Source organism: Drosophila albomicans, chromosome 3 (assembly GCF_009650485.2).
Source record: "Drosophila albomicans strain 15112-1751.03 chromosome 3, ASM965048v2, whole genome shotgun sequence".
NCBI classification, from domain to species: Eukaryota; Metazoa; Arthropoda; class Insecta; order Diptera; family Drosophilidae; genus Drosophila; species Drosophila albomicans.
In genome coordinates, this window is record NC_047629.2 from 28,398,293 (window position 1) to 28,415,386 (window position 17,094).

Sequence of the window (17,094 nt, forward strand, 5' to 3'; positions counted from 1 at the left end):
AAGTTTTTCGCAGCACTGATTAACGAGACATAATTATTTTTGCATTAAGCGTTTAGCTAATAGGCCGTGTAATGCTACAACTTTTTGGCCCCCTAATCAGCACATCAGACAGCGAACTAGAGTGAGATGGAGAAAGAAAAGAGAGAGAGAGACAGCGAGAAGTAGAGAGAAAAAACAGCATTTTGCGGCGAGGAACATTTGGAAGATAATGAAAGTGCATTGAGGCGGCAAAAGTCAGAGACAGGTCGAGTGCCAACATTTTTCCATTATGCCACATTCTTTGACAGCACAAAAAGTGAGCAAAATGAAGGCAAGGCGACTTTCTGATGCTCTGTAAATTCATTTCAAATACAAATACAGTAAAAACTGTTCAATAACTAAACTTAACACTACTTTTAAATATTGAAAAATTGTGTAAAAAATATATTATTTTCGATTTCAGAACTTAGTTGTTGCAGCCTTTCCGTTTGGCGTACAGAGTATCAATAATTTAAAACTGTGTGGTAAGAGGCAACCTGGAAAAATGCAACATTTTGTGGCCTGCAGCGAAATGTCTGCTCTTCTTCTGGTTGGCCAACACTTGTGCTGCGTGTCTGGCTTGATGAGAAAACGTTGCCACAACGTGGCAGGGTTAAAAGCTCAATTCATTTCCAGCTAAGCCAGTGACAACAGTCTCGATAGCGAGTGGAAGTGAGAAACAGAGAGGAAACGAAAGAGAGAAAGAGTCAGCTTGACAACGGAAAGTGTGATTATATTTTCATTTTCAATTTTTTACGGCCAATTAATTTGGCAATTGACGCTTCGCTGGGCGTCTGCGCCAGCCCAGATACTTACTCGCATACAGTCCAGAGAAGAGGGTGATTCCGGACGATGGGTTGCAAATTGAGTTGTGTTTGTGTGTGGTGCAAGAATAAGAAAAGTCTATTATAGTGGCAGGAATAGCTTTGCCTGCCAGCTATTTTGCCGCTACATGGATGGCATTGTCTGCCCTCAACATAATCGTTTTTGTTGTGGGCGGCCTTTGTTAGGGGGTTCGCTCTAATCCTAGTTCTCTCCTCAATCTCCTCTCTATTCTCCTTTATGTCCTTCGTGTGCAACGTCAGCAGACTATCATGCAATTTACATTAAAATTGTCTTCTAAATTAGAAAATGCACTCAGGTGTGCACACACTATCATAGGTGTGTCTGTGTGAATACATAAATCAATAAAGAGGCTAGAGGAAAATAATGTGATAGAATAGCATAGCATATTTAATGCAAAATAGTAAAAATTAATAGAGCAATAAATAGATCATAGTCTGCATTGAAAGCAAATAATCAATCATTAATTTATGACGAATATTTGTGTGATAAATTCTTAGTCATTGGAACTTCTATTAAGCTTAAAAAGGCATTAACAGCTTAACATAATGTAATCGTTTTACTTGAACGATTTGTGTATAAATTTAAGTAATTTAAAGATCAAAAGAAAGAAATTAACAATAGTTTAAAATCAAAAAAGAAAGAAATTCATATTAAATATTATAAAAGGGAAAAATAGTACAAATCATAATTCGCAATATTATACAATTGGAAGATAAATTTAATATTGGGAACAAAATTTTATGCATCTTGATTGAAACTAGTGAATTTATGCTTTTATTTTTGAAAAATGAAACATTAAATAATACGCATTTTTAGTTTTTCAAATGCTTTCATGCAATTACTGCACATTTTTATTACAAAAAAAATAATTACATATACAAAATTAATCAAGTTTTACGTGATCGTTACACCAGAGTGCTGAAAGTAAGATGGTCGGATGGTCGGTCGATCGATCGGTTAGGAATAAAGAACATCTTGCATTCAAGTTTAGTTCTCTTGAACAATAACAACATCCTGCAAGTATACGTTGGGCATACTAAGCAGCTGCTGCTCGTTGTCAATGCGACGGTCGAGTGGATAACCCAATGGACGTCTGTCCTCAATGGCAGCCTGGCTGATGCCCATCAATCCAGCTGTATTCTCTAGAACCACTTGCTGTTGCTGACGCTCGATGGGGGAAATGATGACAAACAGTTGCATGGGCAGACCTTCAGGGCGACCGCGAGGCAGCAGAAGACGCTGAGGGAAACGTCCATTCTCACCAACCAGTTCGTTAACCGAGAGCTCTTCTCGCTGGCCACGCAATGTGGTCATCACACGGCGATAGATCTCGCTGATGGGCGTGACATCGCGAGTGGTCCATTCAATGTTGGTGGAGCGCTGCTGAATGCGATTGCGACCCGATTGTAGTTGCACCTTGATGGCGTCCAAGAGCACAAAGTTCTTGCGACGCTGCTCCAAGTTGCCGTCCTCACGTGGTCCCAACATCAGGCGAACAATCACATTTTGAACACGTTGCGAGCTGACATCCAAGTCAATGGTGAAGGGCTGACTGTTGAGGCGACGTTGACGCACCAAGATCTGGGCTTGTTGCGGCTGCTTCAGCAGATTGCTGACATCGATATCGTTGGACTCGAGGCGAGTGCGCAATTCGCTGACACGCACATCATTGATGGTCACATCCTGCATTTGCAGCTGCTGCGTTTGGTAGACGCCCAATAGCTGCTCTCGCTGCTCGTCGAGAATGTTGAGAATGCTGCTCAAGGTATAACGCAGCACGCGATCATTGATATCGATGCCAAGATCCAAGGAATCAGTCTGCATGTTGCTGTCCTGCAGCTGTTGACGCAGCAAGCGGAGAATGCCAGTGTCACCCAAACGACCGAGGACAACTTCTGCCAATGCACGCTCCACACGAATGGCTTGACCAAGTTGTTCCTGGTTGTTGCTTTGTCTTCTAACTTGACCAATTGCCTGCTGCAAAGTGTTTTCAATAGCATTCAATTGTTCAATCAAAGCACGATTGCGACGTGAGTCCAAACGCATCTCGTTGAGTCGCTGAGCAAAGCGTTGAGCCTGATCTTGGCCAGACACAATTGAACGACGACCATTGCCATTGACTTCATTGCTTAAACGCAATGCGATGCGTTCCTGGTTGAGACGCGCCTGAAGTTGACGCAGAGTGTGCAGCAGAATTTCACTTTGGCGCGTTGTCTGTTCATCGTTCACTGTGTCCAAGCTGCGACGAAAACGAACTTCTTTACCGGATTTCCTAGAGCGACTCTCACGACGAATCATCTCAACAATGTCATCCAAAGTGAGCTCATCCTCAATATCGATATTTCTGTATGTCGAACGGCGGTTTTGCTGTTGGTTTATTTGCTGCTGCTGCCTCAAAATGCCTTGATCGTACACGTTCTGGGTTGTCTCGTCATTGTAGCGTCTGTTGTTGAGCAGCTGGCGATCGATACCACGTCCAATGGTAGTTGTCAGATAGTCATCGTCATTCTCATCAACATTCCACATATTGCGTCCTTGGATGCGATTCGTGTTCTGCTGGCGACGACGTCCAACATGCAACAGACGAGCATCGTTGATGCTCACTGTGGGCAACTGATCGATATTATCGATAACACGTCGATTGCTGGTCATTCCTTCAATGCCTTGACCAATGGTGCGTTCCAGGTACTGACGACGGATTGGGATTTGTCTGCTGGTTGCCAAATCTTCATCGTTAATTTGATTGCCACTAAACTCGTCGTAGAAACGCTGGTATTGAACGCGATTCATGTTCAGCTCGTCTTCATTCTGCTGCTGCTGACGACGTATGTCCATCTGCTGTTCGAAGTCGTTGTTCAAATACCTCACACTCCTCTCAGTCGTATCCTCTGCCATGGCCAATTGTTGGACCAGCTGGTTGACGAAATTCTGCATGCCAATGTCTTTAGTAAGCAAAGTTATGTCTGCCTGATTCTGCGTGCTCTGAGACAACACCACACGATTCTGTATTTGTTGTTGCTGCTGCTGTTGACGTTTTAGTGCCATGCGCCAAGGTATGAATATATTCCTTAGCGAATTGATGCCACGAGGAGTCTGTCCCTGACCCAGACCAACAAGATCGATGAAAGAACGACGTGAGCTTGTATCCAGCTCCTGTTGGGTGCGCTGCACACGTTGAATTGTCTCCTCATCCAGATACAGCTCCGGCAATATCTCAAGCGTGGCGGGCATAATCAAATTCTGACTATCCTGACGAGATTGCAAGGCTGTTGTCAGTGCGGTGACAAAGAGCACAGGATTCACATTGCGTCGCAGATAAACAGCATTGCGTTGCAGCGTCTCAAAGTCAATGGAGCGGGTCAGAATGTTGTAGATGCCTGTGAGTTGCTGCACATGATCAGTGTTGAGTATATTGAAGATCTGGTTGCGAGTCAGCAAACCACGCTGACGATCTAAGTCAATGATTTGTTGGATCTGCTCATTAATGCCACCCTGGTAACGGTTCTCGTCGATGATCAATCCCCGATCAAGTTGGAGCAACTCAGTGTCCTGCAAAGGTTCCTGCACGCGGAGCACAATGTCCAGTAGAAACTTTTGACGTACCAAATCCTGCCATGACAAGCGCTCAATTCGCTGAGTAACTGAAAGATGTTGGTGGAAAATTATAAGTAGTTACTGGGATTAAACTTAAAAGGGATAATAAAGTAGGTGTGTGCAGCTTCGATTTTAATTTTGTTTGTGTATAAGTCTAATTTTATTAGATTTATAAATTGAATTTCTATATTTAGATAACTTACCAGTGTCAATGTCACGCTGATTGTCACGTGGAAGAATTCTTCCAGCACTTACTGTGCCCAGCACACAAGCAAACAGTACAAGAAGTTTGTTGTTCATCTTGTTAATTGAATAGCTCCTTTCTTGGAAGACCAGAAGGCGACTGCATTTTCGACTGCTGTCAGTGCCGCCTTTATACCCATTTCTTATCATCTAGGCCTGCCCAAAAAATATGCGTATTCATCTTCATGTACGGAGTGAATGGTTTATCAGCATCATGACGAAATATATGTACTATATATTATGCAATTACTTATACGACAGGTCTGCCCGCAAAGCATTCAACAGATAGTGACTATTCGTATACGTGATGTGCGATCAATTTGCTTGGTTGATCTTCGTGGTTGTTTTTGTCGAGATAATGGGTCACACAGAGATGCAGAGACTATATTAATTGGTGCATTCGCCTGCACCTCTGTGGCTTTTGTTTGTTGCCCTTGTTTATGCATTGATTGAATGTATAACCAGAATTCTGCTACCATGCAGACTGCAAATAATCAGAATAATGAAGTAAATTAACCTTGCAATCGTTGCATTTAGTATTGTTTGATTGCTGCATACATTCCAAAAATGCATTCATACTTTGCTCTTCTAGAATGTTCTGCCGACAATAAATCAAAATAATATACATCATTACTTGCGGAATGTTTCTTGCAAATCGATAAAGTGCCTATATTAGCTTAGATATCGATTTACACATTTGCCGATAGTTATAAAATTGCGATCACGAGATATGAAAATACTGAAAAATACCACAAATGCATTCTTGGTATGTTTTAAGCACTAATTCCATAAGCAATGATATTATTTATTTTCAGATTTATTGTTATCATTGCATTAACTATTTGTTTAAGAAAATTAAATTAATTATAGCATAATTTGGTATGCTTATGTTCAAGCAACTAAATAAGAAACTCTTCTGGTACAATTTGTGGTCACACTGCAACAAAGCTCAACACTGAAAGGAGTCGGATCTTTCTCTCTCTCTCTTTTTATCTGCCCTTGCTCTTTCAGCGTTGTGCAACATTGAATGCTTTCAAGCGGGAAAAGTGAAAAAGTAAATGTTCGTTCGGTTCAAGCCATTTGAAGTTTTTTGTCGTTGCCGCGTATAAGTGATTGGTTGAATTGTGAAAAGATCTAAATGTGGTGTGTGAAAATGCGGAGTGAGTACGCTTGCAATTTTTCTATTCACATTTAAATTGGCAATTCGTTTGGCCGTGGCTTTTGTATGCCAGCAACAGCAGAATCTCTATGGATGCGCAGCGGCAGCATTGCGACAATTTGCAACGTGCCTGGCATGCAACGGAAGTGAACGCGCTACGTGGGTGCCACATGCCTCAAAGCATACAACTGTTGCCATTGTCGTGTTGTTGTTGTTGGCTGTTCCCAGTTGCCAGTTGCCAGTTTTCAGCCTTTTCTAATGTAATTGCAATTGTTTGCCAGCGTGCCAAAATGGTCAGCAACTTTGATTTGAATTCGCCTTTGGCTTTGCCATTTTCTGCCGTTGCACACTCCTCACACCAATCTAGTATTTTTTGTGCGCTTTTTGCATTGCGCAAGATGAGCTCAGCTCAGCATTTTTATGCATGCGAAGCGCATTTGTGCGACATTAATTGCTTCTTTATGTCCAGCTGCTGCTCCAGCTGCATGTTCAGCAATTATGCAGCAACAATTTCGCATTAATTGCTCCTTTGTGCCCGCGACTCTTGTGCGTGTGTCTCTGTATCTGTGTGTGTGTGTGCGGGGGCAGCAGCAGCGTTGCCACTTTTTGCACTGCTGGCCTACAGAAAAAATGAAGCATACAAAAACAGGCTGGCTTTGTTTGCAAAATGCATTTGCTGCGCTCTGGTTGCCTCTCTGCGCAGTTCTCAGTTTAATTGCTGCATGGGCTCATTTGAGGAATGGACTGAACTGGACTGGTCAATGCTTTATTATGTGCATAGTAATGCCGTGCATGGGCAATTTCATTAATGCTGTACGACATTTCTTTGTCCCACGCATTTTAAGCTTTTATTATAAATGGTCCATCCAAATAAAACACAAATGAAATGTAACAATTTCGTCATTGAACTGTCACTGAAAAGCAGCGTTTAATCTGTGTTGAATTCTTATTGAATACACGAGCATTGATGTAAATACTTATTCATTCTATCGTTATTCAATGATTTATTCTTAAAGCAACTCTTAGCTTGAGCTAATTAACATTATTAAAGTGTGATATGATGTAATACTAAGCAAACCACTTAATTTAAGCTACTTAGATATTAAATGTAATCTCAGCTTGAGATAATTGCCTATTGGCTTAAGATAATTGCCTATTTGTCACACTAAGTAACATCTATAATTAAGTTATTGTTTCTTATATATTCTCAACAATATTTACTTTCTAATTGTCTATGTTGTGAGTAAGCTATCCTCTTGACTTAAGTTAATTGATTCATTCAAAGATATTTACCTTTTCTATATGCACCTAATTTCATTCGTTTAGGATTCTAAAACAATAATAAATTGTCTAACTCATGATGCAATAGAGTAATTCAATTATTAGAACACAAAATTTAGATTGAGTGACACTGACTCCAAGTTTATTTCTCATTTTCTTACGAAATTATTTACAAATTCGGTACATTTATATTTGGCAAGTGAAAAATCTTTTCATATTTCCCAGAAGTTGTTTCGCATTTTGTAAGATGTATTTGTATTTGTATTTGTGTAACTTTGTGCCAGCCCAAGCCACATCCCTGTGATAAGCTGTGCGTATCGTTGAAGTGAAGTGGGATTGTCAAGGCAAGGCAAGGCAAGGCAAGTCAAAGCATCCACATCCTTGCTGTCATCCTTGTGCTCATTCTGGCAAGCAAATGAAGTATAAGCCGGTGGTTGTTGGCAACGCGTTTGCCTTGACTTAAATGCGATTTAATGCCTTTTTTGTTTGTCTTCCATGCGTCGGATATCCGTTGACGCAGTGGGCGTGATAAACCGCAGAGCAGAGACCGAAGCTGAGGCAACGTCTGTCTTATCCTCGACCCCATTCCCCTCGAGTTTTATCCCCCCCTGCCATCAGCAGCACGCTGCTAATTTGCTTGGCGTTCTTTTTTTATGTCTCATCTTCGTCTTGGCGTCTTAATCTTATATCCTTTTTTTGGCTGGCTTGGCACTTAAAAAATGTAGTCCTTTGTTGGCCCGATAAAACTGCTTACAAATGCTTAAAAAATTAAAATTTATTACACGCGATTATGCAGCCCTCGAGGATGGGGGGAGCAAAGCGCTTGAGAAGTCAAGTGTCCTGTTCCAGATCCTGCGCCAGCTGCTGGCATGCAAATGGAGTGCCATCTTTTTCGGTTCACCATATTTCCGGGCAATGGACATTGCCCAATTGATTCATGGCCACACAATATCCTCTGCGTAATGGCCAATGGTCTAGGCCACCTTAAAGAGCCAACTTCAGCAAAATAATAATAATAGCGAAAGAGGAGAAGAAAGCGCAAAAAAATAAATATAAATATAGTACTAGTAATAATGAAGTGCCAGGGCAGAGCAGAGAAGGGCAAAAGAAAAGTGCCACAGCAACGCATGGCAAAAAGAAAATATTTCTTTTTATCGAAACGGATGTGAGTGTGCCAGGAATGAAATAGCAACAAAAAAAAAAAAGAAAGAAGACGGAGTGGAAGTGGAGTGAAAGGGCAGGGCGAAAAGGCAACCACAGTGCGATGTCGTAGCAAATAAATAAAACAAAAATTTGCTCAATAGTGTGGGCAGCGGAATGGGAACGGGAACGAGAACGGGAAGATCTGGATAGATGCTGACTGCGTTGCCACTTTTGTTGCCTCCAACTCCGACTCCCCCTTTCAGCATCTCTCGCTCTCTCCCACTCACAAAGCAAATCAAACAACTTTCATTTCACACGTTTTTCGTTTGTCCTTTGCCAGTTTGTTTTTTTCCTGTTGTTGTTTGCCCTGAAACAAGTGACTTAGGAGCGAGTCCACAACGAAATTGAAAAGAGCTTTATAAGTGTGAGCATTATTTGTGCGTGTCTCTTTCTCTCTCTCTCTCTCTCTTTATCGCCCTCTCTCTTTCTCCTTGGTTAGTGGTATTAGTGTGGGCGCACGTGTCCTGCGCGTGTCAGTTAGTTTTCATAGCTATTGACTCTTACTGAGTTAGGGCTGTAAGTAGTTGACCCGTTAAATTTTGATAATTGATTCGCAAGTCTGTTGTGTCTCCAAAGATAACGACGATCTGATCTGCACGGCGATAACAGATTTTAGCTCCATCCATGTATAAAAGCTGAGCATTATTTTTTGTAAATATTGTATTATGATAATTGAATGTATATTTTTAAAAGGATTGGTTGTTAAGTTCGCTTAGGTTAAAATATAAAATATATTGTAGTATATTGTAACGAATAGAGTTTATTCAAATACAAATCTCTTATGCATCTCTTATGTCGACGTTGAAGGACTCTTTCAGAATAACTTCCTGCATCTAAAATCCTTTCTAATAATTTGTCAAATTGTTTTTTAACTAAATGTTATTAGAGATGTATTAGATGTACTATAGATGTAGACTTTTATCATTCTTCAATATATTTAATGTACATATTATTCAATATATTGAAAACAATTATAATTCTATATTTTTATTCTTAATAAGAATTGATCAATTGCAAACGTTGGTAAACTTTTTTGATGGGCATTTTCTTCATTATTTCGACGTACTTCCGTAAAAGGATGCTCGAAGTTCCTCAGGTATTGTAATATTGTGCAGATACAAGAATTTCTAATGAAACACAGATTTGGGCCAACCCTAGCAAACTGTGAACTAATTGTTTTAGAGCATAGTTATGTACTTATCACTTAATCATCCCTCTCTTCTTAGAGCTTTGGAATGGTCGTAGTTGTGGTGGGCCAAAGAAATTCCTGCTGCGTGCTTCTGGATATTCTCTTTGACCTGTGAGCGGGGTGGGAAAGTGTCGAAGTTTAGTTCTCAGTGGCTTGACATCTTCATTGGGTAAATATTGTTGTAGCATTTCGTAGTGTTTCGCACAAGTGATTTGCACTGTGACTGAGGTCAAATACAAACAACGAGGGACTGAATGTCTTTATTGCCGGGTCTCGGTCTCGGTTTCGTTCTCTCGGACCAGGACACTATAAAAACGACCTTGCGGCAACAAAAGGCAGCCAGACGTGAGCTCCCATTCGCTGTGTTGAATGTCGCACTGTCCGACTGTCTCTCTGTCTGTCCTTCGTTCTGTCTATGTGTCTGTGTGTGTGTGTGTGCAGACAATCAGCGCACGACTTTTGGCTGCCGGGTTGGAATTGTCAGAGTTGAAATGGTAGTTGTTGCTTTTGGGGAGTGAGCGAGGGAATGGGGAACAGAGGAGGACAGAGGACTGAGTTTCTTTGTGGGCAGACGTCGCGCATTCGCTTTTCTTATCAGCAGTTTGGCTGCGCTGCAGCGTGGCATTTGTGTGAGTTTTATGTGCGGCTTTTGAGCTGGTTATGATGCCGACGCGATTGCTACGCTTCTGCCAGCCACTTGCCACTTGCCTCTTGCCCCTTCACCCTTCTCTCTGCAACCAGCGTCAGGCAACCCCTGCAATGCTATGAATATATTCAGAGAGGGGTGGGTAAATGGTGGCTTCTTTGTTTTGGTCGTCAGCTCGCTAAAGGTGTCAATTGTTTTTTGCGCTTGTCTGCCACGCCTCATCGCTGTTCACAGTCGGTTGCTTAAACAAGTGGGCGTAGTGAATCCCATTAAGTAACAGCAACAGTCAACCAACATCAACTGTTGTCCTTGTTGCTATTGCAACCCCCCGTGTATCTGTTTGGGCAGACAACCCCCCGAGCGGTCGGCAATTTAAACTAATAATCAACGCATCAGCAAACATTGTCGTTATTATTCACGCGCCTGTGGCGCCCCCTGTTGGTTGAGTGCTGACAGATTGCCTGGCTGGTTGTTGCTGCTGTCTCGGTTCATGGATGCTGTGGGGAGAGGGGGTGAGGGGCTTGGGCTCTGTCTTGGGTCTTACAAGTGTCATCATCAATCAGTGGGGCGTGTACTATTTAAAAATCGTTTATTCGTTTACACTTTTCATATTTTGTTTCTTTTCAATTTTAATATCACATTAAAATATAGACTTTTTTTTATATGTATACTTATATACGCATATATTACACAAGATCGGCTCTCAACAATTTAGATATAAAGCACTAAGAACTTAGAAGCGAATTAAGGCGCTGCACTTAAACAATTGTTTTTAATTGTGGTCGAGTTGAGTTAAGGGAATAGCAAATTAGTTTCTTACTCAAATAGTGTAAGATGTTGACACGAAGAGAAAGTTTGATGTTAGAGAATTTGTTCCTGAAGTAATCTGAATAGAATTACCTTACTTTTAATTTTAGATTATTGCACAGTTGTCGAATTTGTTCTGACTCTGAATTGGATATACTAAATCAACCTTTTTATTCCATTAAAAACTGTTGTCGATATTAAAGTCGAACTTTCGTAAAAATAGTTAGAATAATATCGTTCGAAAAGAAGTTCATAAACATCATTAAGTATTAAACTTAACATGCAATGCAATATATTGAGAAATGTTGACATCTTTATTGAAAGTTATTTGATGCGACTTTTCAGGACTCTCATAGAATTTTAGTTAATAATATTATATATAAGCAATGCACAAATAAAGAAATAAAGATTTGTGCTATAACTCTTCCTTATTAACACCCTGAATATCAAATAAATTGCTAGATTTATGAATGTGAAAGGTTAAAATCTTTTCAAGGATATCCTTGAATCAGATTTTCTATCTATTTTTATAATCTATTTGATACTTGCAAACTTCCACAATCAAAATCAAAGGTTCGTGTGCAGTCCAGAGGAAGAAGGGACAAAACAAAACAGAAACATGCAACTTAAAAAGAGAGAAACTCACACAAAGATTCAGCTAACACTAGGGTACTACACTAGCAAGTGGGCAGGCCAGCTTTTGGGGCTGCCACCAGTTATTGGGTGGGGATTTCTTTACTTTCTTTTTGTTTGTGGAATGCGTGATGCCCAGCTGTAGCTTTTTAGACCGCATGCTCGGCGGCAGCTGCGCCAAAGCGCAGCGGAGTTGGTCAAATGATGTTTGGCGGCGTCGTGGCAACCGCTGGCACCACGGCAACTGGCGAGGATTTGGCCGATTTCACACAGCCATAGGATGAGATGCCTGTGCCGCTGCTGCTGGGCGGTGACGGTGGCGTCTCTGGACTGATCAGTGGCAGATAGCGCCACGGATGATAGATGCTGCCCGCATACATGGCCTGAAGACGCGCCTGAAGATCCAGCGCCAGGGTGGGATCCAGTGGATAGTGTCCCAGGCCAGGAAAGCCGCCAGGCACACGGGGCAGCGACAGTTCCAATGGCGAGCCAAAGCCATACTTGGCCGCCAGCGAGGTGGGTGAATGGGAATGTGAATTGGAGACGGCGGCCGCAGCTGCAGCGGCTGCCACGGCGCTCAGCTGCGCATGATGATGATGCGCATGGGCGGCGGCAGCGTGGGCGGCATGCGGATGTGGATGATGCGGATGGTGATGATGATGATGAAGCGACAGACCATGTGCTCCGAGTGGCGAGTGCTGCGCTTGACTCGATTCCTTGCCCAGTTGACCAGCTGATGTCAATCCATTTCCAGCTGAGCCGCCTGCTCCATTGCCACCAGCTCCTCCTCCTCCGCCGCCGCCGCTGCCGCCAACTCCTCCAGAGCCACCGCCTGGCACTGGTGACTTGTTGAGCGTCTTTGGCTTGCGACGCGGCCGATATTTGTAATCGGGGTGCTCTTTCATGTGCAGCGCGCTGTAAATTGAGTAAATGTTGAAACATTGATCAAAGATCGGGCCACGGCATCGATTATTAAAGCTATTGAACCATCACGATGGTGGTAATGATGATGAAGACGATGATATCATAAAGTCAATCTTTTGCCTGCTGCTTACTTCCCTAGATCGTAAAAACGCATTCACTTTGTTAACGTTTCATTGATACCCTGTAGAAATTGACTCTACTCTTAAGCGAATTCATGATTTCATTTCATTCATTTAAAATTAATCTTTAACTTCACTCTGATGGAAAAGAGGTTTAAATTGCTTGAAATGCAGATCGTATTTAATATACACATTTATTGCTGATAAAGACAGCAAAACCTACCTACATTAAACTGTCCCTCACTATTTAGATAAAAGGATTAAAAACTTCGTTCATATTGAAATTTTTGCTATACACTACATCGTTTTGTTTAATATAAATTAATTTTATTTGTTAGGAGGTTGATACCATTTTAATACTTTGACTTTTTTAAGATTTGCCAAAATGTGTAACGAACAAGATAGATATTTCCTCTTCGACTTAGAGCTGTTTTTCCTTTCCTTACACATCAAATTAAATTATTCCTGATAAGGATATGAAAGGCAGCATAGTTTTAATTCTCTTATTTTTTTCCTGAAGACTATTCAGCTGTATAAATACATTTTTAATATTAACAAAATTTAAGTATATTCGTTTACTTAATCTTAGCTTCGGGAAGTCTGTAAAAACTAATATCTGTTATGTCCACTTTCTCTTCGATATTAAATAAAATTGTTTTAACTTTCTATCTATTCATTGGCTAGTTGCTTAAGCACTTTACGAATTTGTGAACAGGGTATTCGAACTCTAACCGAGCCGAAACCCTTCCATAAAACCTTTCCTCTAAGACTTGCTGCTTATCTGACCATTTAGCAAAAGGCGAGACTGCAACTCTAAAGTTCTTGAGCTCTTGTTCTTGGGTTGTTCGGTTCGAAAGGTTCTTTTTCAGTATTCCCAGCTGCAACAATGCGCAATTGTTGACATTTGTGCCACAAACGATAAATGTTGATAAAAAGGTGTGTATATTTGTGTCTCTGTCATTATAGATTCTCGTTTTGTTTCTGTTGTTGTTGTTGTTGTTGCTGTTGCTGTGTCGTCACTTTTGCTTTCTTTGCCCGAAATATACTTTTATTTTTTTGGCTCTCTTTGTTGCAGTTCCCAGTTTTCAGTTCCCATACACAAATTGGTCAGCCCCGCCTCTTATCTCTGCAGTTCGAAAAAGAATATTATAAACTAAAGAAAGGTAAAATGCTGTCGCTGCTTATCGAAGCAGCGCGCGCATTGGCAAATATTTGAACAGTGTTTGCTTGTTCTTCAACTGTCTGTTGTTGTAATTTGTTTATGGTTGTTGTCTCAACCGAAATTGAGAATCGAATGGCCATTAGTTTAAGCCCGAACGGAGCTCATTAATAAATGTCAGGCAAAAATGTGAAATGAAAATGATATACGTAAAGTTTACTCAACCATTTGGCAGTCAAATACAATCAATAAAAGGATTTAGACAGTCACAATCGAAATTGAGTCGCCTCGCGCCACACAAAAATCAAATTGTCTATTGAATTGTGTATTGAATTGTTTACCCAATATATGCAATGCGAGTGCGCTGTGCTGCTCCTCAATGCCAGTTTAGAGCCTCACAATAGCTGGCCATTGTCTTAGCTAATCGCTTAAATTGTAACCAGACGACAAACCCTCAACACACACACACACACAAACACAAACACACACCTCTATCGACAATACACACCCACTGGGGGATACTCACCGCAATCGCTTGGCCTCATCGATGAATGGACGCTTCTGTGATTCGGTAAGCAATTTCCACTCGGCACCCAAACGCTTCGATATCTCAGAGTTGTGCATTTTCGGATTGTCCTGGGCCATTTTGCGTCGTTGTCCTCTCGACCAGACCATAAACGCGTTCATTGGTCGCTTAATGTGGTCATGATGGGAGCTCACATTCGAATTCGAGCTGCTTTGCTGCTGCTGCTGTTGCTGTTGCTGTTGGTGTTGCAGCTTTGCTGGCTGTGTTGGCTGCTGCGGTGGCGGCGGAGTTGTGGCACCACCGATTATTGTCACCGGAGACAGGCTGCTCCTGCTGTGATGACTGTGACTGCTGCTGCCACTGCCGCTGCTCGTGTAGCCGTTGCTATTGTGACTGTGGCTGTGATTGTGACTGCGATGCAGCAGCGCCGCAATGCTCGTCATGATGTCAGGTGTCAGGTGGCGACCTCGTCAGGTGTCAGGTGAGTGGCTCGATTGTCTATTCTCCCTTGCTGTCAATTCGGTGCACTGACCGTGCTGAAAATACAGAACGGTAATAGAGTTCAATAGACACGCTTTGTTTTGTGTCAAATGTGAAAGAGTCAAGCTTGAGGTTCACATTGTGCTCTGATTTGTTGACCGAACTGAACTGAACTGGGGAACCAGGAATTCTTAGATATGCGCTAATCCAAAAACTGTACTTCCTATTCTAGGAATAGTTTGCAGAGACTTTGAAATGATTCACGGGAATTATGAATCATAAATTCCGTAGAACACCGATCTGAATATTCAAGTTGAGGTCACAATTGGGCTCATTGTAATATCTTATATCATATGAGATAAGAAATAAAAACATCATCATATAAAGTTGATGATCTCTACTTGATGTTGACAAACTGGTTTGATAATAATCGTGTTACTCACTACATTAAGGATAAAATGTAAACCAAATAATAGTTGTTCTTAATTCCTGATCAATCATCTACTGAATTTAAAATAATGTTGAAATATTTTATGTTTTCATCAGCTATAATATAATAATAATATCATATTTTTATGAATACTTAAATTAAATAAAACAGATTGTAAAGAATTGCAATTCATTGAATTTTACAGACAGTAAAAATTATGATTTCAAATTTTAACATTACATTTTTCTTATATTTTTAACTTGAATTAATAATGAATTCCTTTGCATTTAAAGAAAGTTACATATATGTAGAATATCCCAAGATTTATTCACTACAATGAAAATTTTTACGGATGTTTATAATAATACATTTGTAAAGTAAAACCCGAGAAATTTTCTAATTTTTTTTTTTGTAATTTTACTAGTTTACTTTAAATTACATTCAAAATGAAGGAAAATTCCATCACATAAAATAGAATGATCTTGAGGCCGAATATTTTTTCAAATTACTTCATATTTAGAATTTGAGGACAATGAAAAGATTTCTAGATATTTATTCGAAATAATTAATCAAATGCGAAATAATGTTGACAAGTGAATATCAATAACAAATTGAAATCAATCAATCAATTGTTGAGCAAATATCAAACTAATGATTCACAAAAAGTTCCATTTATAAATACTACGATATATTTAAATGAGTGTTTACCTTGTGTCAAGTTGTGGATTTTATGCGTAATCCCGTATAATTATTTCGATCGTAAAGAGAAATAGATCTTAAAACATACCGATTTAAGTAATTGTTTTTAACAAACACTATAGTGGCTTATTGTTTGAAATATTTGTATTCTTTGATGATATTGTAGTATTTAATCTGTCGATCTTGTTCTTAGCACTTTACAAAAGCTTTTGAGCTGCACTTGAAGTAATGTTTCCTTTTCGCTTTACACTTTACGCTTTACTATTTACGCTTTGTGTGTTGGCTTGAACTTAACTGAAACTGAACCCGGAGAGAGAGACTGCCGAGTAGCGATTGCCGAGTGCCGGAGCCGGAGCCGGTGCGTCCGTGTCGAGTGCGCGACAGTTTTGATTTGAAACACACACATTCTATGGTCGTCTGTGGCACAATCTATCGAAAACTTGCGACAGTTGGCGGAACACAAAACCAAAGGGAGAAACGGCAAACAACACGAGTGTTCGTTGGTGTGTGCTTGTGTGTGTGCGGGGGGTAAATGTTGTTATTGTAGTGGTTGCAAGTTGCTTGTGCGGCCAAAGGAGCGAGCGAGCGAATGAGAACGAGACAGAGAGAGAGAGCGAGCGAGTAGTAAAAGGAGAGAGTGTTAGCAATGCAAGAAAACGAGAAAGAGAGCGATACCTGAAAGAGCGAGAGAGATAATGCACGGGTGTTTGTAGAGTTTTTATTTTTACACCTCTCGTAGGACGTCGTCGACAACGTGGCGGCTAAGTGATAAAATTTGCTGCTGCTCCTCGCTCCCGCTGCCCGCTCTTGCACTCTCAGTTTACCTTTAACATTCGGTGTTTGCATTTGTGTTTGTTTATGCTGTCGAAATTGTCTTGTTATTATTCTTCATCTTGTTGCTGTTGTTGTTGTTGTTGCCATTCTTTGAGCAATTGTTTGTCCTGCGTCCCTTTCTTCGAGATAATATCTGATATTATGTGTGCTTTCCTTATTGTAAGACTTATAAGATAATCTCGACCAAAAAATATTCAGTTGCTTATCAATTTGGCCTGACGCCTTGTTTGCTCCCACAATCGATCGCCGCTCGCTTCGATCGTTTATATCTTGAAGTATATATTTGAGAAATGCGTGTGTGTGT

At 40.7% G+C, this 17,094-nt stretch overlaps 2 protein-coding genes across 2 annotated transcripts; both read right to left on the reverse strand.

Moving 5' to 3' along the window:
* Positions 1 to 1,673: 1,673 nt before the first annotated feature.
* Positions 1,674 to 4,811, reverse strand: LOC117570664 (fat-body protein 1). Its single transcript, XM_034252451.2, has 2 exons — positions 4,662 to 4,811; positions 1,674 to 4,505 (listed from the first exon to the last, which is right to left on the reverse strand). Exons 1-2 carry the CDS (start codon positions 4,756 to 4,758, stop codon positions 1,852 to 1,854), a joined length of 2,751 nt encoding a protein of 916 aa, XP_034108342.1. The 5' UTR covers positions 4,759 to 4,811; the 3' UTR covers positions 1,674 to 1,851.
* Positions 4,812 to 10,782: 5,971 nt separating this feature from the next.
* Positions 10,783 to 16,331, reverse strand: LOC117571111 (transcription factor Sox-1a). The gene is made up of 3 exons (XM_034253094.2): positions 15,966 to 16,331; positions 14,348 to 14,883; positions 10,783 to 12,534 (listed from the first exon to the last, which is right to left on the reverse strand). Exons 2-3 carry the CDS (start codon positions 14,788 to 14,790, stop codon positions 11,817 to 11,819), a joined length of 1,161 nt encoding a protein of 386 aa, XP_034108985.1. The 5' UTR covers positions 14,791 to 14,883; positions 15,966 to 16,331; the 3' UTR covers positions 10,783 to 11,816.
* Between the last annotated feature and the right edge of the window lie 763 nt (positions 16,332 to 17,094).

What these genes read in the sequence shown, in the direction of transcription:
- LOC117570664 (XM_034252451.2), bottom strand. Translation starts at nt 4,758, where the DNA reads ATGAACAACAAACTTCTTGTACTGTTTGCTTGTGTGCTGGGCACAGTA. An exon ending in TCAGCGTGACATTGACACTG is followed by an intron (nt 4,506 to 4,661) that starts GTAAGTTATCTA and finishes AACATCTTTCAG; the next exon opens with TTACTCAGCGAATTGAGCGC.
- LOC117571111 (XM_034253094.2), bottom strand. Translation starts at nt 14,790, where the DNA reads ATGACGAGCATTGCGGCGCTGCTGCATCGCAGTCACAATCACAGCCAC. An exon ending in GATGAGGCCAAGCGATTGCG is followed by an intron (nt 12,535 to 14,347) that starts GTGAGTATCCCC and finishes CTCAATTTACAG; the next exon opens with CGCGCTGCACATGAAAGAGC.